We start from the raw sequence: 23,562 nt of genomic DNA, 5'->3' as shown, positions 1-23,562 counted from the left end.
TTATCCACCGGGTAACCCTGAGAGGGACCGCCACACCCTGAGCCCTGCGCGGCCCCCGGTCCAGTCTGGGTGCTTTGCCCTCGGGAGTCTGTCCCTGCCAACAGGGAGGCCTGGGACTCCCAGCCCGGCTCCCAGGAGCTCTGCGGCCCACCCCCCCCTGGAGTTAGGCAGGTGACACCCTGCGGGTAGGGTCCAGCCAGCCCCACCCACATGCAGAAATCAAGATCTCCCACCCCCGCCTGGGGGAGGGGGCGGGCGGAGGCGGTTTAGCGGAATGTGATGGAGGCCCCTCCTCCTTTCCTCCCCTCCTCCCCTCCTCCCCTCCTTCCCTCCCCCTCCCATCCTCCCTCCCCTACCCCCATGTGCCCACCCCCTTCCTCCCGCTTATAGTCTCTCCCTCTGCGCACAGCCTCTCTTTTCCCTCTCCCCTCCGCCCACCACGCCCCCTCCTTCCTCTCCGGCCGCAGCGCCCCTTCCCTCCATCCACACTTTCCACTCCCTCACTTTCCCGGCCCCATGTCCTGGGCCGTCCTGCTCGGCCTGCTGGCCGCGCTGCTGCTGCTGCTGCTGCTGACCCGCCGGCGCACGCGGTGAGTACCCGCCGGCCCCCGGCCCCCGGCCCCCGGCCCGCCAGACAAAGGGGCGTCCCCGCGCCGGCCCGGCTGCAGCTGGGGGGCGCGGAGCCCCCGCCCCAGTGCCCACTGCCACCCTCACCCCCCGGGCGAGCCTCCCGGAGGTGGGAGGCCAGGCGCCCCGAACGCGGGCTCCCGCGCTTATCCACGGGCCTATCCGCCCCAGCCAAGAAAGCGCAGCAAAGTGTGGGGACCCGGCCGGGACCTGCGGGCTGGAGGGGGGGAGGGGGGAGGGGGGCCGAGTAGGGAGGTTCCAGGTGGGGACCGAGGTCTCCGGTGAGGGAGGGTGCGTGAACGGGCTGGTGTGGCTCCATCTCCCGCTCTTCCGCTGCCGCCTGGGTCCAGCACCTTCTTGGGGTCAACCCCAGCTCTGCTCTCTGCAGGCCTGTGGGCCAGCCTTCTCATCTCCATCACCGATGGGAGAACTGGGGCTGCGGGAGGCAGAGGCCCCGGGGGTGCCCTCTGACCAGCCCCTAGACCACCATCCACAGGATTCACAGGAGGGGCTGTTAGCTGGGTACTTCCCTCTGCCCTGAGGTCCCATAGCCATGGCCTGGGCAGTTCGAGGTCCCATGGCCGGGCAGGTAGAAGCAAGGCAAAATGTCTCAGCTTCCTCGCCCGTCGTCGCATTGAGAATCTGCAGTTTAAGAGGAAAAGTAAAACTCATACAGTTGCACTTCAAATCAGGGAGATGGCAATAGGTCTCTTCCTTTCTCTAAAACGTTTTCAACGTTAATTTGAATTACACAAGGAATAGCTGAATGCCTTTGCCTTAAAATAAATACTAAGCTAGGGATAAGCCCTTACCACCCTTCCGACAATTCTGGACCTCTTTCTGTGGATCCGATTGGGGCAACCTTCCGGATTTTTTGAGAGTCCACTGTTCATTTTAGACCAGTTACAGAAAAGTTGCAAAGGGAGGACAAAGCATTCTCAAAAGGCCCCTCACCCAGTTTCCGCTCCTGTTAAAGAGTTTTCATTATAATGTCTATTTGTCAAAACTAAAAGCCAACTCGGGTCTGTTAGGACTAACCAAACTGCAGGCTTTATTTGAATCTCATCAGTTTTTCCATGAATGTCTTCTTTCTATTCCAAAGAGCTAATCCAGGGTGTCATATCTCTCCCGGCTCCTTCCTCCACTGTTTTTACAATTACTCTCTCACACATGGACTGGAACCTGCAAACAATGCAGGCAGTGTAAGTGCTTGCATGCCTGTGTGTGTGTGTGTGTGTGTTTAAACCTAAGTGTGTGAAAGTTTCAGAAAATTTTCCGGAAACTTTTTATTTTTAAACAGTATGTTAGTTGAATTTCCAAAGAGTAAGTTCACAATATTTTTCTTCAACAACCATCCGCCTTTTCAGGCGAAATTGAAAACCATGTGTGCAGTCATTGGCCTGAGAAGAAAAAGACACAAATAAATGAGTTCTTTTCCCCGAGTTGTCAGGCTTTCTGGAGACTCCACGTAGAGGTGTTTTCAGACTTGATCTTGGCTTTTCCCGCTCCAGATTTTAGTTGTGACACCCCTCCACGCTGCTACGTGGAGATCTAGTTCATTCTTTTGTTTTTCTGTGGAGGCCTTCCAGAGTAGGAATAGTGGCGGGCTTCTTTGCCTTTTTATTCCTGTCCCTGTGGATGGAGTTTTAGGTTGTTTCCAGTGCTTTTGCTGTTTCAGACAATATGCTGTGGTTTTCCCTGAGGAGCCTCCCGGTCTGCGCTTTTCTCTGGGGCGATGGGGGGCAGCCATATATATACATGGGAGTTGCCTGGCCGGCATGGCTCAGGGATTGAGCATTGACTTAGGAAACAGGAGGTCACGGGTTCGATTCCCAGTCAGGGCACATGCCCAAGTTGTGGGCTCAATCCCCGGTGGGGACTGTGCAGGAGGCAACTGATCAATGATTCTCTCTCATCATGGATGTTTCTCTCTCTCCCTCCCCCTTCCTCTCGGATATTAATAAAAATATATTTAAATACATGGAGTCTGGGTGGCAGGGTGCTCAGTGCCCCAAGTGCACAGAATATGGACATTTTCAGCTTCTAGGAATAAGAACACATTGAATAGCCACTCTGCCTCAGTTTCCCAATTTTTAAAGTGGAGATGATGATAGTAGCTGAGAGTGGGATTGCTGGGTTAGCGGGAATGCCAATGAAACATTATTTTAGTTGATTCTTGCTAAATCCAGAGAGCTAATTTATCTTTGAAGGTAAGTTGCTCACTTTTATAGCTATGGTGGCTTAGGAGGTTCAATAGAGGTACTGGGGGAAAGTATGGGTATGGGGGTCACTGACAGCTGGAAGGCAGTTGCATGGACCTATGCATGGGGACCCCAGTTTAAGCCTCCAAATTCACTTCCTCCTCCCGAATTGGTGAGGGGCACTCTTGTTACCCCCATTTTACAGAGGAGGAAACTGGGGCTCAGAGAGGCCAAACAATTTGCCCAAGGTCTGCCTGGATTAAAAACCTGGGCTGCATGAAAATTTCATTCCCAGGAAAAATGAAAGCTCACTCTTTGCATACATTATATTTGTGATCAGAATGCCCCCAAGTCATAGAACCACACGATGTTACGCTACAACCAGAAGATGCTTAAGAAAGCACAAGTAACCACGTGTCCGGTAAAGAGGCAGATAGGGTGGTGCTGATAGATGGTGATCTAACACTTAGGTCAAAACAGGCACTGCCGTTCATTCCCTTGGCTCATTCCTCCTCCTGACTGCCCCTCTCAGTAATGCCATAACCCCATCTCACAGCCCAGGCTTAGAAAGGGCAAGCCACCTCTGTAAGGTCATACAGAAATCATATTCCGAATTTAGCCGCTTCCAGCATGTATGCTTTTCCCAGTAAAAAGCAAAAAAGCACTACTTCAGTCAGTCAGCAATTGTCTTTACCTGTGGCTTTGTTCTTTATAAAGTTAAAAAAATTACTTATGAAAAATTTCAACTATTAATATACAGAAAAATAGAAAGCATAGTATAAGAACCCGCCTGTACCCATCACCTGGATATACACTGAGTGGCCAGATTAGTATGATCTCTGAATGCATAATAATCTGGCCACTCAGTGTATTTGTATCTCAAACAGGTACCAAAGGTATTCTAGACTTTTGCTGGAGATCAACCACCTATTTGCCCTGAGCTTTTTATCAGCTAGTGCAAGGGGGAAAACTCCACTGTATAGAAAAAGCATGTGGCCATCTTTTTTTTTTTAATATATTTTATTGAATTTTTACAGAGAGGAGGAGAGAGGGATAGAGAGCTAGAAATGTCAATGAGAGAGAAACATTGACCAGCTGCCTCTTGCACACCCCCTATCGGGGATGTGCCCACAACCAATGTACATGCCCTTGACCGGAATCGAACCCGGGACCTTTCAGTCCGCAGACCGACACTCTACCACTGAGCCAAACCGGTTTCGGCAGCATGTGGCCATCTTGCTCTAATTTTATTTCCCTGTCTTGTAATAGACACAGATTCAGAGAATCGTTTCTCAACATAAGAAAAATCAGCAGAGCAAGTATAATGACAAATAAAACAGCTGCATGTTGGAGAGGCAATAGGGAGTGGTGGGGACTGTGGCCACCAGTGATAGAGAGGCCTCTACTACTGAGTCCCAGGCAAGTGTTGTTAGATCTTCCAATCCTATCTAATAAAAGAGTAATATGAAAATTGACCATCATTCCAACACAAGATGGCTACCCCCATGTGGTCAAAGATGGCTGCCATAAGATGGCCAGCAAGGGAGGGCAGTTGTGGGCGATCAGGTTAGCAGGGGAGGGCAGTTGGGGGCAAATAGGCTGGCAGGAGAGAGCAGTTAGGGGTGTCCAGGTTGGCAGGAGAGGGCAATTGGGGCAATCAGGATGGCAGGGGAGCACTTAGGCATCGATCAGGCTAGCAGGGCAGTGGTTAGGGGTGATCAGGCTGGCAGGAAGAAGCAGTTAGGGGCAATCAGGCAGGCAGGCAAGTGAGCGGTTGGGAGTCAGCAGTCCTGGATTGTGAGAGAACCTCTAGTATTTAATAAGCTGGAAATCTGGAGTTTTTTGTGTGGAATCCGCCAATTCTCTCCCCTTGTGCTATGGTGCACACCAGATCTATCTGGCACTGAATCTAGCCATGGACCACCATATTTGGTGACCTCTGATTAAGTACACGTTAGAAGGAGACAGATTTATTCCTAGAAACTCCATATTCTGCCAGGGCCCAGATCAGCCCTTGAACCACCAGGAACCCTCACCTGATACCATCTGTGGCCTCTGGCCCCCCAGAAAAGGGGCTTTCCACCCAGGAGACCTCTCCTAAGACTTCCAGTGACAGTCACACAAGCCCAAAGAGGAAGCGATGCACTCAGCCTGGGGAAGTGGCGGGCATGAGAGATCAGCTACGTGGGTCGGCTCAGAACCCAGACGGAAAAACTAGAGCCGGGAAAGCAAGGATTCCGATCCTCACATAGAGGGTGGAGTGAAAGAGGGTTAGGGAGGCCCTTGGTAGGTGGCAGAATGCCTACAGGGGAGCCTTGGAGAAAGAATGGGTGAAGCAGTTTAAACAGAAGCTCAGGTTGTTTCAACTCAGCTGGGCAGCAACCAGCCCCCTTCGGTTCTACCATCAAATCCTCCCAGAGCCTGAGGCTCTGAACTGAGTTGAAACTACTGGACAGAGAGGTCAGGCAATCCACCAACATGGCACAGCAAAATGGCACAGCCTCTGCTCTGGGCAAGCGAGAGTGTAGCTTATCTGTGAGGTGCTTAACCTTCGCTAGCTCCCTTAACCCTCTTAGCAACTGCTCATCGAGCACCAATTGTGCGCGATTCATTCATCTAACACGTTTATTAAGCACCTACTCAGGGCCAGGCACTGTTGTCAACAACTAGTGCCACCTTAAGAGACACAAAGTTGGGTGAGATGCATCCTTGACACTCTCCCCTGATTTGCAGAGGCGAGTGGAGAGAGAAAGTGCAGATGGCGGGCTTGGCAGTGGGTCTGTAAGGGAGGAATGGGCAGGTTTTGGAGGACCCCACACGATGGGAATTACAACTACAGGGGAGAATCAGAAAAGGTGCCTTGGTGTGTGAGGCGGGCCACAATCAGCCATGTGGCAGGAGCTGGGGATGACACGGTCAAGCCCTGCATCCTGCCTGCTCCCCACTCCCCACCCCCTCCAGGGCGGCTGGCAGAGCCTGAAGAAAAGTGAGAGTGTCAGAGAGGCTGGAGACCCAAAATAGAGCTTCCTTCAGCCCTACTGGCCAGGCTGAGTCACGCTGGAATGTGAGTGAGATTGAGGGCTGTGGGCTGGAGGAGTCCTTGGCCACAGGGGTCAGATGCCTGGGCTCCCAGCTTCCTGCCTTTGTCTGCACCTCCTTAGGGCCTTTCTGGGGAAAGATGAAAGCTGCCAGAAATAACACCTGGCTTGCTGGGAGCTGCTGCCCAGATAAAGGGGATAAAGGTTGATAAAGGAAGTCCCAGCCCCACCCGCATCCCCCAAAGAGGTCTTAAGAGAAAAAATCTCAGGCCCTGCATTTGGGCAGGTTTCTGAAATCTCTCTGTGACTCAGTTTCCTCATCTGCAAAGTGGGGATGCAAATGCCCACTTGGGGTGACCTGAGGCCATGGTAGCATCTCTACAGCTAGACCTGCCCGGATTAGAAACTCAGATCCTCCAGTGACTCAGCCCCTCTGCCTCAGTTTCACTTGCTGTGAAATGGGCTTGACAGTAATAATTGCTTCCTCAGAGGGTGACACAGCCAGGGCTCATTAAATAATAGCTATTATTGCCAAGCAAGGAAACCTTTGGAAAATGCATAGCACCTCACATATTGTTGTTACTCAATAAATGGCACCTGGCAGTCTAATTGGTCCTGCTTCTCAGACCCACCCACCTGCACCCAGGCCACGAGGTACCAGGCACTCACTGTTCTTTCTATAACTCCATCTGCATCACAGCCTGATGTGATGAGCAGTGTTGTCACTCCATTTTTCAGATGAGGAAACTGAGGCACGGAGAAGCAAAGTCACACAGCCAGCAAGAGCGTGGCTTGGATTTGAAGCCAGAAAGTGGGGTGCTAAAGTTGGGCTCATAACTATCATACCCTCCTGCTTTTTCTGCAAAGAAACCTGCTATTCCCGTGCCTATCTCCCTGGGCTGGTGCACACTGAACTAACAAGCTACTTCAACCCTGGGCTCTGCCATGGTGACATCTTACGTGGCCTTGACCCAGTGGCTCACAAAATGACTAGGGAAAAGGAAAGGTCCTGTGTCTCCCTGGTGCCCCCTTAGAAATTCGAACCTGCGGCTTTGTAAGTCTCCTCAGTGGTGGGCTCAGAGGCAGAGTGGGGCCGGGGGGGGGGGAGGAGGTGCCTGGGGGAGGCACTGCCCAGGGCCCTCAAACCTCATCTCTGATCTGCTCCCATACTTCCCAGCTCCAGCTCTCAAAGCTGACCATTCTCTCCATCCATCACCTGTCCCATACTTTGGGTTAGATTGGAGGACAGCAGACTGAGGGGCAGGAGGCCATGGGGAGGAAGATGGAGGATGCAGAGAAGTTGGTGCTCCCCTGGACTTCTGGAAATGGGGGAGTCGGATGCTCGGACTGACTCAATGGGGATCATGGCCTGCACTCCCACCATCAGTGCTCTCAAGGATGATCACAGTAGTCTCCTAACACATCTCCCCGCTGCCTCTCTGTTGCAACCGTTTAAAAGCATAATCACATCACTTCTCAGCTCCCACTTCAAACCCTCCAGAGGATCCCCCTCTCACTTGACGTACAAGTCCTTCTCTCTCTTGGGCTTTTGGGGCCTCCTGGTCCACAGGTCATCTCCAACATCTTCTCCTACCTCTCACCCCTCCATTCTCTACTCCAGCCACACTGGTTCCTGCCATCATGACAGTCTCACCAAGTATGCTCCTACCCCAGGGCCTTTGCACTCACTGTTCCCTCTTCTTTTGTCTCCTCTCTGCCATTGTACTTTCTTCTCACCCTTGGGTCTTGGCTCACATGGTACCTCCTTGGAGAGGCCCTCCCTGACCATCTCCTCTAACCTAGCCCCCTCACTCAGATCACCCTTCTTTTTTCAATGAGATATAATACGCATTCTATACAACTCACCCTTTTGAGTTATACAATTCAGTGGTTTATAGGATATTCACAGGGTTGTGCAACTATCCCCACGACCTCATTCCAGAGTAGGTGATAGTAGGTTTCATCGCTCCAAAAAAGCAACACTGCACCCATTAGAAGTCACTCTTCGTTCTCCCCTCCCCTCAGCCCTTGGCACCCACTGTCTATTCCTATTGATTTACCTTTTCTGGACATCCCATGGAAATAGAGTCAAACAATATGTGGCTTTTCGTGTCTGGCTTCTTTCACTTAGCACAGCGGTCTGGAGGTTCTGCCACATTATAGCATGATTTAGTGCTTCATCCCTTTTTATGGCTGAATATGTTCCCAGCACGAGCACACCACATGTTGTTTATCCATTCATCAGTCAGTGGACATTCGGGTTGGCTCGCTTTTTGACTGTTCTGAATAATGCTGCTATGAACAATAGTGGGTAAGTTTATGTGTGAACATATGTTTTACATCCTTTGGGGGTATTTTGCGGGGTCACATAGTAACTCTGTTTAACCTTTCAAGGAACTGCCAGACTAGTTTCCAAAGCAGCTGCACCATTTCACATTCCCACGGAAACACGCACACCTCAGTTTCTCCAGCACGTCCCCCCCCCTTTTTTTTAAATGAGGCTCATCTCAGTGGTGTGAGTCCCGCACTGTGGTTTGATTTACATTTCCCCAGTGACTAACGGCACTGAGCTGCTTCTCATGCGTTCACTGGCCACCTGTGTCTCTTCTTTGGCAAACGGTCCTTTCGTATCCCTTGTGCACTTTTAAATTGGGTTATTTTTTTTAATTATTATTGTTGAGTGGTATCTTCTTTATTTTCTTACCACACTCCTCGCTCTCTGCCACATTTGTGGGTGTGTTTCTTTCTTTTCTATCTCTCCTTATTAGTATGCATGTCCAGTGAGGTCAAGGACCTTGTCCGCCCTGTTCACTGCTGTGTCTCCGGCTCATAGTTACTATTCGGTGAAGGAAGGAAGGAATCCACAGGGAAAAGAAGAGTCGGGATGATTCACTTACTCGTTTCTGCAGCCCCGTGGTTCTGGTCGTTCAAAGACGACACCATGGGTCCTGGGTGTAGAGACCTCCAAGAGGCCCACTCTGAGCATCGGCTCTACAATATTGTGAGGCTCATATTGTGATCATGACATACCTCTCCTTCACTAACAGTCCTCTCTCAGAGGGTGGTGGGGAGGACAGGAGGAGTGCTTACATACCACTTACTACCCACTGAACGCTTAGCCACGGGCAGTGCCCAGTGCGACTACAATGTAAGTTTGAATGGATTTGTTTATACTGCATTACAAATTATTACACACTTAGCTTTAAGCAGCAGCAGTTATCAGCTCCCGGACTGGCAGGCCGGAAGTCAGCATGGTGTAGCTGGCTCTCTGCTCAGTCACAGGGCTGAAATCACAGTGTGGGTGAGGCTGCCTTCCTGTCGGGAGTGTCCAGGGAAGAATCTGGCTGAATTCAGGTCCTTGTGGTTGTGGGACTGAAGTCCCCGTTTCCTTGTTTGCTGTCAGACAAGGTCCACTCTTAACTCCTAGAGGCTACCTTCATTCCTTGCCAGGTGGCCCCTCCCATCCTCAAAGCCAGCAACAGTCTCTCGTGCTTCGAGTCTCTTTTCAGGAAGATCCTGTGTCTTAGAAGCCCCGAGTCCGCCAGAGTAGGCCAGGCCACTAAGGAGAATTATTCTTCCTTAAAGTCAACGATACCATCTATCCCCCACTCAGTGGGAGGGGTTTATACAAGCGATAGGTCATCTTAGAGTTCTGTCTATCACAGTGAGCTATAACTGTTAGTAAATTCCCAGAGGAATTGCTCTGCTCTGAGAGATGATTCTGATCTATCACAAACCCAACTTCCCACCCCCAGGCTGAGCTAGCATGTACCCCTGGGACATCCCCACAGGCCATGGCCTGGCCTCTGGCCACATGAGATAAGTCATTCTGAGCTGGCAAGAGGCAGGCAGGGGTCAGCGACGAGACCCTTCCTCTACTGCCTTCTCCCACCCAGCTGTGCTCATCCTTTCTCTGTGGGCATGACAGGGAGTGTGAGATCGCCAAAACCCTGGTCCATGCTGGCTCAAACAGACTTCCCGTATCCTTATAGTACTGGGTTCTGGAGAGCTCTCCCACTCTTAGAGAGATGACCGCCTCCATCACCTGGTCCCCCAGCTTCTGCTCTCATCCCCCTTCAGTCCATTCTCTACTCAGCAACCAAACGGTCCTGTAAGCAAACTAAGCCAAATCATGCCCTACTCTTCTTCAAACCCCATGGCGCCCGCCCACCTTACTGAGACAAAGCTAACGTCCTCACAGCTGCCTTCAAGGCCCAGCACGTCTGGCCTCAACCTCTGCTCCCTCCAATCCAGCCACGCTGGCCTCTGTACTGTTATTTGAACACACCAGATGTGATCCAACTTCAAGGCCTCTGGACTTGTTCTTTCTAGCGGAGGCTCCTCTTCCAGATATCCATGTGGCTCCCTCTCTCACCACCTTCCGGTCTTTGGTCAAATGTCTCCTCAGGGAAGCCTGCCTTACCCTCTCCATTTAACATCGAACCCCATGCCCTCCACACGTTGCCCTCTTCCCTGCTTCATCAAAGGGTGATGAGCACTATGGTTTCTGCAGGCGACCTGGCGAACCTCCCCTGGACCTGGGCAGCATCCCCTGGTTGGGCCACGCCTTGGAGTTTGGAAAAGATGCTGCCAGCTTCCTCACCAGGATGAAGGAGAAGCATGGGGATATCTTTACTGTAAGTATCCCTTGGGAGGAAAGGGGATCAGCAGCTGGTCCTGTCATGCCTGATGTTTACTGATTCCTCCAACATCCCTCCATATCCTAACTCGCTCATCCAGCATCCATCCAGTGGTCCCACCTTCTTCCTATCCATCCAGTGGTTCCACCAACTTCCTATCCATATGTCTCTCCAACTGTACACCCAATGGTTATCTAACATCCTTCCCTTCGTTGTCCCTCTAGTATCTTCCCAACATTGAGCTATGCAGTCATTCAATGTCTAGCCATGCTTGCACATCCATCTAACCGACTTCTACCCATTCATTCAACTTCATCTATCCAACATCCACCCATCCATATGACATCTCTCCTTCTGCTTATCTGCCCAATACCTAAGTAGCACCCTCCATACTAATAACCACCCAACACTCATTCAATATTCCATTTCCATTAAACCTCCATCTATCCACCCATCCATCCATTTTTCTATACTAGCATACCTCTCTAACATCTATCTAACTTTCATTTGTATATTTAATTTGCACTAACTTTCATTCTTCCACTTATCTACCCATGTTTCTATCTATCTACCACTATTCACCCAACATTCTGTTATTTATCCATTCCATATGCATCAATTTATATATCCATCTATTCATCCATTCAACCTCCAAACAACCATCACCCATCCATCCACCTTCCATGTGTCCTTCCAACTTCCTCTATTCATCCAACATTGATCCTTCAATCCTTTTACCCAATGTCCAAGTAGCATCCTGCCACACATGTACCCAACAGTCATCCATACATTTAGTTTCCAACCAACTTTTAGCCACCTAGCCATCTTTCCACCCAGCATTCAGTGGTCTATCTTACCATTTCTTCCCCTTCTAACAATGCACCCAGTAGCATTATTTTCTTAAATATCTTATATCCCTGTATCTTGTAAGGGAGTTTGGTTAATGTGACTCACAGACCATATATTGAAAATAGGGCCAAGGCAGTTAGACTTGTGTGAACCCTTCATAGGCATTTGAGGGGAAGCGCCCTCACCTTGGTTTCTGCAGAATCAGAGCTCTCCAGTGCTGCTGCCTTTCTTTCCGGGGCAGCGTGTCCCATACAGAGCTCAGCTTCCCAAAGAAGTGGGTCTTGCTTCATATCCGCTAGCATCTACCCAACAGCATCCACATGTCCATCCTTCCTCTCCCTCTCCTCCCTCACTCCTTCCCTCCCTTCCTTCCTTATTTCCTTCCATCATTCATTTGTCCATCTGTCTATCCACTCACCCATTTATAATATATCCATTAGCATTTATTCATCCATATCTTTCTGTCCATCCATCCATCCATCCATCCATTTATCCATCCATCTGTCTATGATGCACACACACCCATCTGCTGTCTTCTGTGGGCAGACTCCCTCCTGTCTGCTGGAGACAGGACAATAACCAAGATAACCATGGCACTTGCTTAAGAGTGAGGTGGTTAAGAGAATAACCTTTGGCCGAAACCGGTTTGGCTCAGTGGATAGAGCAATCGGCCTGCGGACTGGAAGGTCCTGGGTTCGATTCCGGTCAAGGGCATGTACCTTGGTTGCAGGCACATTCCTAGTAGGGGGTGTGCAGGAGGCAGCTGATCGATGATTCTCTCTCATCGATGTGTCTAACTCTCTATCCCTCTCTCTTCCTCTCTATGAAAAATTAATAAAATATATTAAAAAATAAAAAGAGAGAGAGAGAATCACCGTTGGTTCAAAAAAATAAAATAAAATACATAATTCCAGTTATAGCTCTGCCACTTCTCAGCTGTGTGATCCTGGGCACAGTATGTGCCTTCCCTAAGCCTCACTTTCAGCTATAAATGGGTGAATGATGGTCTCTACCTCACAGGGTGGTTGTGAGCGTATATGAAAGACCATTGTCCATTAAGTACCTGGTGGGGCCAGTGCGCGGCACAGGGTAAGCCCTTCATCACTGAGCTCTGCTTTGTTCATAGAGGTTCTCACTGTGACCTGCCACTTCCCAGGTGCTGGTGGGGGGCAGGTACGTCACTGTCCTCCTGGACCCACACTCCTACGACGCGGTGGTGTGGGAGCCCCGCACCAGGCTGGATTTCCACGCCTACGCCATCTTCCTCATGGAGAGGATGTTCGATGTGCAGCTTCCGCACTACAACCCCAGTGAGGAAAAGGCCAAGATGAAACCGTGAGTGGTCAGAGACAGCACCTGCGTGTGGGCCGGGGTGGGTGTCCTGTTTCTCCCTGCTTGTCTCCACACAGGTGTCCAGGAAAGACATTTTGTTTTTTTTGAAAAAATAAACAGAAACAAAAGGGGGAAAAAAACAACTCCTACTTCTTAGGATTCAGCTCTGATTTGAGTAGAAGGAGACCAAGGTTTGGGTTGGTCAGATCTAAATTCAAATCCCAGCACTACCGCTTCCTAGCCTTGTGACAGTGGACAAGTCACTCCCCCTCTCTGAGCCTGTTTCCACATCTGTAAAATGAAGAGAGATGGGTGGGGTGGCTAATATTTCTGAGTCCGCATTCTGTGCCAGGCGTCATGCATGATCTCATTAGTCTTCTATGCTAGAGGGTAAGTAACTTACAGCCCCATTTTACAGATGAGGACACTGGGGCTCAGAGAAGTGACTTGCCCTGGGTCACACAGCTAGGACAGGGGGCAGGTCCTGAAACATCAGGAACACTTACATCAATAAGGGGACGTGTGAGCACGTGTACTCAGTATGCATTCTGCACACATCTGAGGACCAGCGAAACACTGCTCACCATCCTAGATGCAGAGGGTGCAGAATGATGTTAACCACATGCCGGGTGTTTGATAGGCACGCTTCCATGTGTGTGCAACGGCCTCAAGAGGGAGGTACTTTGATTGTCATTTTACAGCTAAGGAATCTGAGGCTCAGAGAAGTGAAGTGACTTGCCTAAAGTCCACTGCTAGGAAGTAGCAGAGCTGAGATTTGAACCCCAGCCTCCAGGTTCCACAGCCCATTCTCCTCCACCCAACACAGTGAGGAAATTAGACTCTGCCTCCGTCCCTAAAGCGTCACACAGTCCGATGGCAGTCTTTAGTGATGTGTCTCCAGGAAAAGTAACCTCCTGGTAAAATGTCTAGAAGGCTGGGTTTTGCAAGACGGCTAACGCTGAGGAGAGGCCAGCAGTACAAGTGAGCAATGATGAGAAGCCAGGCCCTGTCTGACCTTGGCTTTGTGTGACAGCTGCTGGGAGTGTTTCTGAGCCTGCGAGTCCGGGTCCCACCATGTCAGGGAGACCATGAGAGTTCATTGCATCCTGCCCAGGAAGGACCCCAGTTTCCTCCAGTGCCTGCCCCAAAGAGTTTCTGGGAATTCCTCACAAGTTGGCATGATGTCTTCGGGTGTGGCTGCCACATCTGTTGAAGGCTATTTTCTCTGTCAAGGGCTAGGGCCTGGAATGGGGTCATGGGATCAAGGCCAAGGTCAATCACAGGCCCCCATTTATTGAGCACGTGTTCTCTCTTAAGCCCTTTACACACATTATCTCACACGGGTCATGTCTACTGTTATCCCAACAATGGTCCAACTTGAACATTCAAAAGCTTTTACTACCTGAAAGTTCCTGGAACCCCTCTGGAATTTTCCACTCTTGAGATATCCAACAGCCTAGGGGTTTTTACTCAGTCTAAAGGTGGTCCTTACCCAAGTTTGTGTGCCCCGAGGAGGGCCCGCCGTGCTTAGGAGTTCAGATTCTGGAGTTGGGCGGGTCAGGGTTTCAATCCCAGCTGTATCACCTGCTGGTCGGGTGACCTTGGGCAAGTCACTTCCCTCTGTGTCCCTGAGTTTCTCTGCCTGTATCATAATAGTAACCATCATCCCTGGAGTTATCAGAAGAAGAAATGAGATCATTGCTTAGCAAAATAAATAGTATTGGTCGGTATTGTTAATGATGATGGTAATATCATCATCTTGCAAAAGCCCCCATTGCCTACAAGGACCTGGAGCCCCGGGACCCTGAGGTTGAGAGAGGAAGGTACCCGTGTGTGGCTATTCCCCGTAGGAAGCTGAGCTCTCGTTTCTTTGTTCCCTGCCTCAGGACTCTCCTCCACAGAGACCTGCAGGCGCTCACGGATGCCATGTACGCCAACCTGCGCACCGTCGTGCTGGGCGACACCGCAGCAGCGGGCAGTGGCTGGCATGAGATGGGTCTCCTCGACTTATCCTACAGCTTCCTGCTCAGGTGAGCCCGGGAAGCCCCCTCTCCTACACCCTCAAGTGTGACCTTTGGTGTGTGAGGGATCCACATTTCCCTGGAGCGGTGCAGACACCATCAAGGCTGTGACTGGTCTGCGCGATGCTGGCTCGGCCCGCCCTGTCGTTGCGGAGCAGACAGGTCCAGAAAGGGGCAGCTAAAACCACCCAGCAAGTTCTCAGCAAGGCAACCCCCAGGTCTCCTGTTTCTGCCCTCTGTGTCCGTGTGTGGACAGAGAAGTCAGAGAGGAAGCAGTGGCCTTGAAGGGGGGATGTGTGTGATGGCAGCTGGTTCTGGGTAGGCCCATGGTAACAGCAGGCACAAATGTAAGCAGACCCCTTTATCTGTAGGACCCAAAGCCGGACTGGAGGGCCTACCTCCTTGCCTGGCAGCCTCGGGCCTTTTCATCGCCACCTGGAGCCCTGAAATAGAAAGGGATGCTGAGTTGGATGACAGACACTGATATGGAGGTTCACATGGCCCCCAACCATGAGATGCCACCCCTTACCTCTTCCTATGCAGGGCCCTGCCCCACTCAGAGTCCCATCTAAGCTCTTACCCTGGTCTATAGAATCCTGCAGGATCATCTCCCAGCCCCTCTGCTCTCCTCCCCTACTGCTGTCCCCATCCTTCTCCTCCCTGTCATCTCACCGGCCCCTTTGCTGCCCCTTGAACTGTCACCTCGAGGCCTTTGAAGTTCCTGTTTCCTTGCCCAAGAGTGTTGTTCCCTATGTATCTGCATGGCTCCCGCCTCATCTCATTCAAGTCTCATCTTAAGGGTCACCTCCTTCAGAGAAGCTGTGTCTGACACCCCATTTACTATGACCCTCTGTTGTTATCTAGCCCCATGCCAGCTTTTTCTCCATAGCTCCTAGCGCCACCTATAGGTTATGTATATTTTCACAATTTAATTATCACCTGTCTTCAGCCAGGTAATGTGTTATTTTTATGTGTAAGCACCTTAGGAAGGGCCCGCACTTCCACAGTGTGAAACCTTTCGACCTTCTTGGTGTGTTTGTATTTTTATTGCCTATTTTGGTTGAAATATATGTACAGGGAAAAGGCTCTCTGCTTTAAGAAAAACCCCCGTGCACGTGGGATGACAAATGGCGACAGTTGTTTACAGTGTCACAGGGACCACAGGCCTGGTGAGAACCGCCTGACCCTGTCAGCTCATTGCTGTCTGAAAGGGGAGGCCATGGCTCAACTCCTGCCTGGAGCTGCCAGGCCGGACTGGGGCTTGGGGGCCAGATCCTGCCCTTTTTCAAATTGAGATGAGGGAGAAATCCAGATTTTGTGTGAATTTCCCCAAATGTTTAAATATACTTTCAGTTTGTTTTTAGGAAAACTGTTGACCAAACAAAGCCTGTTTGGGACCGAATCCAGTGTGCGAGCTGCCCTTTACAGCTCCTGCCCCAGGAAACGGGGCACGGGTCTGGGCCCGCACTGGTCTGGGGGACAAGGGAGAGGATTCCTTCTGTGCTGATGCGAGGGCATGAGCAGGCCAGCGGGTTGGACTCTGGGAGGAGCTCGTTCTGAGGAAGGTTTGTCTTCTCTCAGTCAGTGGGGTGGGCAGGCCGTGAGTCCTCCATCTCTACCACGTGGAGGCCGAGCCTGGATGAGGGGAGGTGGAGGGATGAGGGCAAAGGGGAACAGCAGCCCGATGACCCTATAATAGTCTCCCAAGACCAGTGTTGTCAGCATTAAGTTCTAACTATCCACCCATTCACCCACCCACCCTCCTGTCTGCTCGTCTGTCCATCCACCCACCATGCCTCCCATCCAACCATCCATCCATTCTTCAAACATTTATTGGGGCCTACTATGTGCCTGCACTGTGCAGACAAGGGACAGAGTCTGGGCAGCCTCCCTCATTCCTGCATCACCCTCCTTCTCAGGAAAATCCCCCTCCTGGGAAACCCAGGGACTAGGAGGAGCTCAAGGGGGAGCACTGGGGCTTCAGTCGCGTCTCTCTGCAGAGACCTCGGCCTGCCCCTCTCACCATGTGGAAAAAGTGAAAACCTGTGGCTTTTCTCCTGGGACTGAGGCCCGTGGGCCTGGGGCTGGGGCCGGGCTCCTGGAGCATCCAGAGTGGCTGGTGGTGAAAATGTTTCCTCAGGAAGCATTCTACAGGCGTGTGTGTGTGTGTGTGTGTGTGTGTATGGTGTGTATTTGTATTTATGTCTGTGGTATGGGTGAGGTATATGTGTGGTGTATGTATATGTGAGTGTGTCTGTGTGTATGGGTGTGTGTACATGTATGAGGGTGCACACATGCTTCCGTGGCTCATCCTTTACCACACCTACATCCCTTTCCTTCTCCTGTTGGACTCCTCAGTCTCCTTCTCCTGGTTGCAGCCCCCTCCTCCGCCTGCGTGACCAGCCAGCTCCCACCCTGACCCCTCACACTCCAGCTCTAGCGCCCGGATCAGTGACTCCTGGCAGCTCTGACCAGGCTGAGTTGCTCCCTCAGCTCCGGGCCTGTGCCCAGGCTGTGTGCTCGGCCTGAACCCCTTCCCCCTCTTCTTCCCTTGCTCATCCTGCAGGTCTCAGCTCAGACCCTGCCTTCCTCTCCTGATCTGTGGCTCCATCGTGCCTCATGGTCCCCCTCACTCACTCTGCTGTGGCCTCACCAGCCTCCTTGCTCCTTCCTGCCTCGGGTCATTGGCACCCACTTTTCCCTCTGCCTCGGACCCCCTCCCTCTGCGCTTTCCTGGCTGGCTGATCCCAACCTTCAGGCTTCGGCTTAATGGTGAGCCCGTATACCTCTGAGTGCAGCTGACATATAATAGCACTTGTTCACCCATTTCTCTTGCCCGTTGTCTGCACCTGTGCTAGAGCGTCCGCTCTATGAGGACTTAGGGTTTTGTCTGTTCACAGGGACTCCCTGGCCTAGCACAGTGGGGGATATAGTGGAAAAGTGGGTGCTCATTGGGTGTGTGAATGAAGAAAAGCTCGGAGGGTGCTGTGGGAGGGTTTGGCCGGGAGTGGCCGAGGAGGACCCCTGATCTGCTGTTTGCTGCCCGCAGAGCCGGCTACCTGACTCTGTACGGAGTCGAGGCCCTGCCACGTACCGAGCAGAGCCAGGCCCAGGACCGTGCCCACTCGGCCGACGTCTTCCACACCTTCCGCCAGCTCGACCTGCTGCTCCCCAAACTGGCCCGAGGCTCCCTGTCAGTGGGTAAGCTCCATGGGACCCTGGTGGGCGGTGGGGCACACTGAGGGACCCAGAGGGGCATCCACTGTCGAGGTGGAGGATCTCAGTGTAAGGTGGGGAGAAGAGTAAGACCTTCCCAGAAGGTGGCTATCAGGACTGGCTGAGGTAATAATAATAATAATAATAAACACACACTTATTTTTTAGCTCTACATACTAGGTACCAGGTAAAATAAGCATGTCTCATTCAGTGCTCAGAACAGCGCATCACTTCATTTCCTTTATTTATATATTGTCAGAAACCAAACTTCAACACATGAGATTGTTTAAATTAAGAAACATTCTCTGGTTAACAATGCATAGATATAGACAGTAAAAAGTAATAATATTCACTCTTCCAAGCCCAACTTCCTAGGAATCAATTTTAACATGATGATGTATATCCCTTCGCAGTATTGTGTAAGTATGTTCTCTTTTGCAAATAGAGACAGATATTCGTATCTTGTGTGTGTGTGTGTTTACAAAAAGAGATTATGCCCATTATTTGCAACTCATCTTTTTAACCTAACAATACAGATACAATACATTTCCCTTGTCAGTACAAGCATATTCTAGTTTTAGCCAATGAAATTAGATAAGAGAAGTCAGTTACCAATATAAGAATGAAGACCATTCCTATTTGCAAATGAACAGACACTAGATCTGGAGAACCTCAGGAAATTCATAGTAAGACTAACTGAAGCAAAACAAACCAACCAGCCGAGACCGGTTTGGCTCAATGGATAGAGCGTCGGCTTGGGGACTGAAAGGTCCCAGGTTCGATTCCCGTCAAGGGCATGTACCTTGGTTGCGGGCACATCCCCGGTGGGGGGTGTACAAGAGGCAGCTGGTCGATGCTTCTCTCTCATCGATGTTTCTAGCTCTCTATCTCTCTCCCTTCCTCTCTGTACAAAATCAATAAAATATATTTAAAAACAAACAAACAAAAACCAACCAACAAACAAAAACAACAACAAGAGAAGAAGAATCCAGCAAAGTAGAAAGGTAAAAAATTAACATAAAAAATACAAATACATCTCCAGCCCTTACATATCACTATTTAGACACCACGCCTCCAGCGGGCTGTTATAATTGTTTGTTTGTATGTGTGTGTGTGTGTGTTACAGTATTTCATTGTACTAGTATCTCTTCTGCCATCTGATGATTTTAGTTCTCGATGATAGTTTCCTGGAAGTGGGATTGCCAGGTCAAAGGGCACATCCATTAAAATGTTTGTCAGTGAGTAGCACATCATTTCCAAAAGATGGAGCAATTTCTCCGCTTACCCAGAGGGAAGGAGCCCACCAGATGTTATCAGTCTTTTCACTTGTTTGCCAATCTGATGGGCAGTTTGTTTCAATTTAGATTTCCCCACAATTTTGTCAACATGCACTTGTCATCCTTTAAGTCCTTGCCAATCCGATGGGTGAGAAAGGGCGTTTGGCTTTCTAGGCATTTTCCTGTTGGCTGAGATGAAACATGTTTCTGTGTTTCACCAGCCAATCGCTTTTCCTCTCTGAGTTGCCTGTTCATGTCGAAACCTCTCTTTAGGGGCAAATCCTTACCTTATTGACTCGTGCCATCAATGTTGGAAGTTTGGTACCATTATACCCGTTTGCAGGAAAGGAAATTGAGGCTCGGAGAGGTCCCCACACAGCTGATAGGTGGCAGAGCCAGCAAAATGGAAACTTGGTCAGTCTGCAAGATGCTGTGCATCAAGTATCTGACACATCCCAGTGCCCACTGCTTCTCCAGGGAAGAGTGGCTTCTCCACCGCCCTTCCCGCCATGCTGGCACTCCATGGGAGTCTGGGTAGATGCAGAGGAGGACCCTTCCGACATTCTGGGAGCAGAGCAGCCGGGAGGTGGGGAGGTGAGGGAGGGGTGGGGGGTGGGGGCGGGGCTGGCTGGTTATAGGAAGGCTGCAGTTTCCAGTGTAGGCAGCAGGTGGCAACATTGGGAAAGGTTTCTCAGCTCCAGGCTGGAGGCTGCGGGGGAGAGGAGGGGCAAACCTGTCCCTATCAAAGTATAAAATGCACATTATTTTAATCCCGAACTTCCACTGCTAGGAATTATCCCACAGACATGCTCGCACATGTCTACAGACACACCAAGACCAGTCATTGCCATGCAGCTTGTAATAGCAAATGCTAGAAACAACCTAAATGCCCACCAGTAGGGGCTGATGAAATAAATTATGCATTCCTGCAAAGGAAAACCATGGGCCATAGAACAGAAAGGGGTGTACGCTAGAGGATTAAATCCGCTGTTATGACAGAAGTGCGGGACAGCGGGTATATTGTGCTCTTTACCTTTGTTCGGCTTTCTGGAGATACAATTGACACACAGTTCGGTGTGAGTTTAGGGTGTATTGCATGACTTGACCTATATGTTTTGTGAAACGATTAACACAGTAAGTTTAGTTGACATTCATGTTTTCTAAAAATGTGAGAACATGTATAGTTTTTTGTTTCTGGGCAGGCTGAGATGGGATGGAGAGAAACTTACTTTTATAGTATACACATTTGGACTTTTTAGAATTTCTTTTTTTCTTCTTATTTTTTACCACGTGCATGCATTACTCCTCTGCTTTAAAAAATATATAAACATATTTTAAAAGAAAATTGACCCTCTTGGGGACTTTACTCCATTGAGTCTGGTATTTCTCTTACAGTAAGGCAGTGGGGGCAAGGGGCAGTTAAACAGAGCCCTAAGCTAAGCAAAATGTTCCTTTCTAGAACATTCATTTTACTGGATTATTGGGGGAGGTTGCTATTTTATTTGAAAATTTTTTCGGGGTAGACAGAGGATCTAATACAAAAACCTAATTCATGTTAAAGGGAAAATGCAGACTTTAAAGGCCTGTCTCCCTAAGGGGGTTCCTCTGTGCCCCCCAAGTCTCTAGGGGGCAGAGGCACTTCTGAGGGAAAACCCGAGAGGCACTCAAGCCTAGGACCCTCTTTTCACGGATGGAAGATGGGGGTCCAGAGGTAGACAGGACCTCAGCCAACTCCACACAGTGTGGGAGGTCGGGGACTCGAACCTGCTTCTCCCTGGAGAAATGTCTATTCAAGTTCTTGGTCCATTTTTTGATTTGGTATTGTTTGGGTTTTTGTTGTTGTTGAGTTTGTAGGAGATTTTTTAATATATATTCTGGGTACTAGAGCACTATCAGATAGATGATTTGCAAATGTTTTCTCATGTTGTCTTTTCACACTGTGATTTTGTAAAATCATCCTTAAAAGTAGTGTTTACCGTGATATTTAAGGTCTGCAATTGTGTTGTCCAACCTCAAAGGATGCCACCATTTCTAAATCTGTGCTGAATCTGTGCCTGCTTTTTGGAACCATTTCCTCAAATGACTCCTACAGGCATCCAGAACCAGCATCCACTGAGGTGGCTGCGAGCTTCCTGCACCCTGTGCTCACCTATTTCAAATCTCCGCACCCCCAGCGAGTCTGACAAGATTGGTCTGTGGTGGGACCTGGGCATGAGATTTAAAAGCTCCCAAGTGACGCTCCAGTGCCTGAAAAGTTGGGAGACCCAGGAAAATATTGTATCCCAGAGGAACAACTGGGCTCACTGCATGTTATTTGAAAATGTAATTAATATACTTTAAAAAATTAAATTAGCCTACATCGAACACCTTTTTTAAAAATATATTTTTTAAATTGATTTTTTACAGAGAGGAAGGGAGAGGGATAGAGAATTAGAAACATCAATGAGAGAGAAATCGATCAGCTGCCTCCTGTACACTTCCTTCTGGTACATGCCCTTGACTGGAATCGAATCTGGGACCCTTGAGTCCACAGGCCAAAGCTCCATCCACTGAGCCAAACCGGTGAGGGCTGAGACATCCTTCTAAACACCTGTGGATGCAGCCTGCTCAGAGCTGTCACTGGACAGGTCTTCTAACACTGCTTTGTGGTTCAGAAACTCAGTGAGAGAGTTCCTAGAACTTTAGAATTTTGGAACAATCTAAAGCAACTTCCACTCTTCCAAGGGGTGATTTTGGGGGGGGAAAAAACGGAATCTTATTCTTGTGTAAATATAGCATCTTGTAGCATTAACAGAATATTTACATAATAAACACCTGGCTTTATTCCCTCAACAGTCTGCCCCGTGGGCCCATCGCCTTGCTTTACCAGAGCATAACACACCATTGTATATTTGATAGTGATTGCAAACGAGTGAGTTGTGGGCCAAAGATGCTTGTGTGACCCGGCACAGTCACACAAAACTTCTTGCTTATACGCTGACCGTAAAAAACATGAGAAGATTGCACATGAACACCTGGATTTTCATCTTCTTCTGAAATCTAGGCGCTCTGCTAGGGACAGACTGGCGAGGGGTGAGCGTGGGGAGGGGGCACTCTGGTGGTGGAGCTGAGCAGAGGCTGCCCCTGACCCCCTGTTCCCCGTAGCGCCTTCCTGACCCTCCTCCCTCCTTTACTTCTCCTGCCTTCCCTGGAGGAAGTTACATGTGAGACCTCAGACCAATCTGTCCCCTCCTGATGGTGGTTAGCTGGTTTCCGGTGTCTCCGAATGAAGCGGTGCTGAGTCTGGGGAATGCTGCTTGGTGTTTCACGTTCGTTCCCCCGCTGTGTCAGGAACCACCGTTCACTTAGCACATATTTATGGAGTTGCCATGGGCCAGGTGCTGGGGACACAGGTGAATCAGACAGACAAGGCCCCTTGCACCTGTTGGCTGCAGGTGAGATAAACAATAAGTGAACATCTAAAGGGCTTCCCTGTGGCCACTTTCCCACAGGAACTCCCACCCCAGGGAGTGCCACCCAGAAGACCCATGGCCCTATGGGAGGTCAGGGCTGGGTGGCCCTGGGCTGGGGTGCATTTGTAACGCCCACCCCTGTGCTCTCTCCCTGCAGGGGACAAGGACCACGCAAGCAAAGTGAAAGGTCGCCTGTGGAAGCTGCTGTCCCCAGCCAGGCTGGCCACCCGGGCCCAGCGCAGCGCCTGGCTGGAGAGTTACCTGCTGCACCTGCGGGAGACGGGCGTGTCGGAGGATATGCAGGCACGGGCTCTGGTGCTGCAGCTCTGGGCCACACAGGTGGGCGTGGCATGAGAGTGGGAGCACGCAGGCGTGCGTGTGTGTTTGTGTGACTATGAGTCTGTGCAGGCTTATGGGTGTGCCTTTGTGAGTGTGCACACACTCCCAGCTCCCTGACGCTCTAACTGTGAAACAATATCATGAACATGGTCATTCATGAAGCAGAGTGAAGAGGGGAGTGGACTGGGGGACAAGGTCACAAAGGTCCTGTGGGTCCTGGTAAGTGAAGAATTGGGCTTTTCTCTGGGTGAGCTGGGAGCCCTGGGAGGTTCTGAGCGAAGGAGGACAGGACCTGAGAGCAGGGGCAGCAGGGACACAGTGAGGAGAGCCTGGTGGCAGGACCCGGTGGGGGCCATGGAAGTGATGAGGATTCTAGAAACCAAAGGAACACAGCACCAATGCATTTAGTGATGGAACAGGTATTGGGGTGAGAGGAAGCCTGGCTCCCGCCCTTCCTCAGTCCCAGGGCCCCCCCTCCTTCTCTTGGCCCCACCTCAGCGATGACAGTTGCACAGGCTGACATTTCTGGGTAATTCCTATCCCATCGACTCTCAGCTTATTTTTAGTTTT

At 50.3% G+C, this 23,562-nt stretch overlaps 1 protein-coding gene across 1 annotated transcript in view; it reads left to right on the top strand.

Moving 5' to 3' along the window:
• Positions 1 to 466: 466 nt before the first annotated feature.
• The window catches only part of PTGIS (prostaglandin I2 synthase), a 39,231-nt gene continuing 16,135 nt past the window's right edge, over positions 467 to 23,562 (top strand). Inside the window, exons 1-6 of the mRNA XM_036418727.2 lie at positions 467 to 590; positions 10,380 to 10,503; positions 12,512 to 12,690; positions 14,574 to 14,717; positions 17,758 to 17,909; positions 22,811 to 22,992. Of these exons, the coding sequence (XP_036274620.1) occupies positions 517 to 590; positions 10,380 to 10,503; positions 12,512 to 12,690; positions 14,574 to 14,717; positions 17,758 to 17,909; positions 22,811 to 22,992 (855 nt within the window). The 5' untranslated portion in view covers positions 467 to 516. The remainder of the gene's footprint in view (positions 591 to 10,379; positions 10,504 to 12,511; positions 12,691 to 14,573; positions 14,718 to 17,757; positions 17,910 to 22,810; positions 22,993 to 23,562) is intronic.

The sequence above is a fragment of the Pipistrellus kuhlii genome, unplaced genomic scaffold (assembly GCF_014108245.1).
Source record: "Pipistrellus kuhlii isolate mPipKuh1 unplaced genomic scaffold, mPipKuh1.p scaffold_m20_p_6, whole genome shotgun sequence".
Taxonomy (NCBI): Eukaryota; Metazoa; Chordata; class Mammalia; order Chiroptera; family Vespertilionidae; genus Pipistrellus; species Pipistrellus kuhlii.
This window is presented reverse-complemented; position numbering and strand designations above follow the sequence as displayed.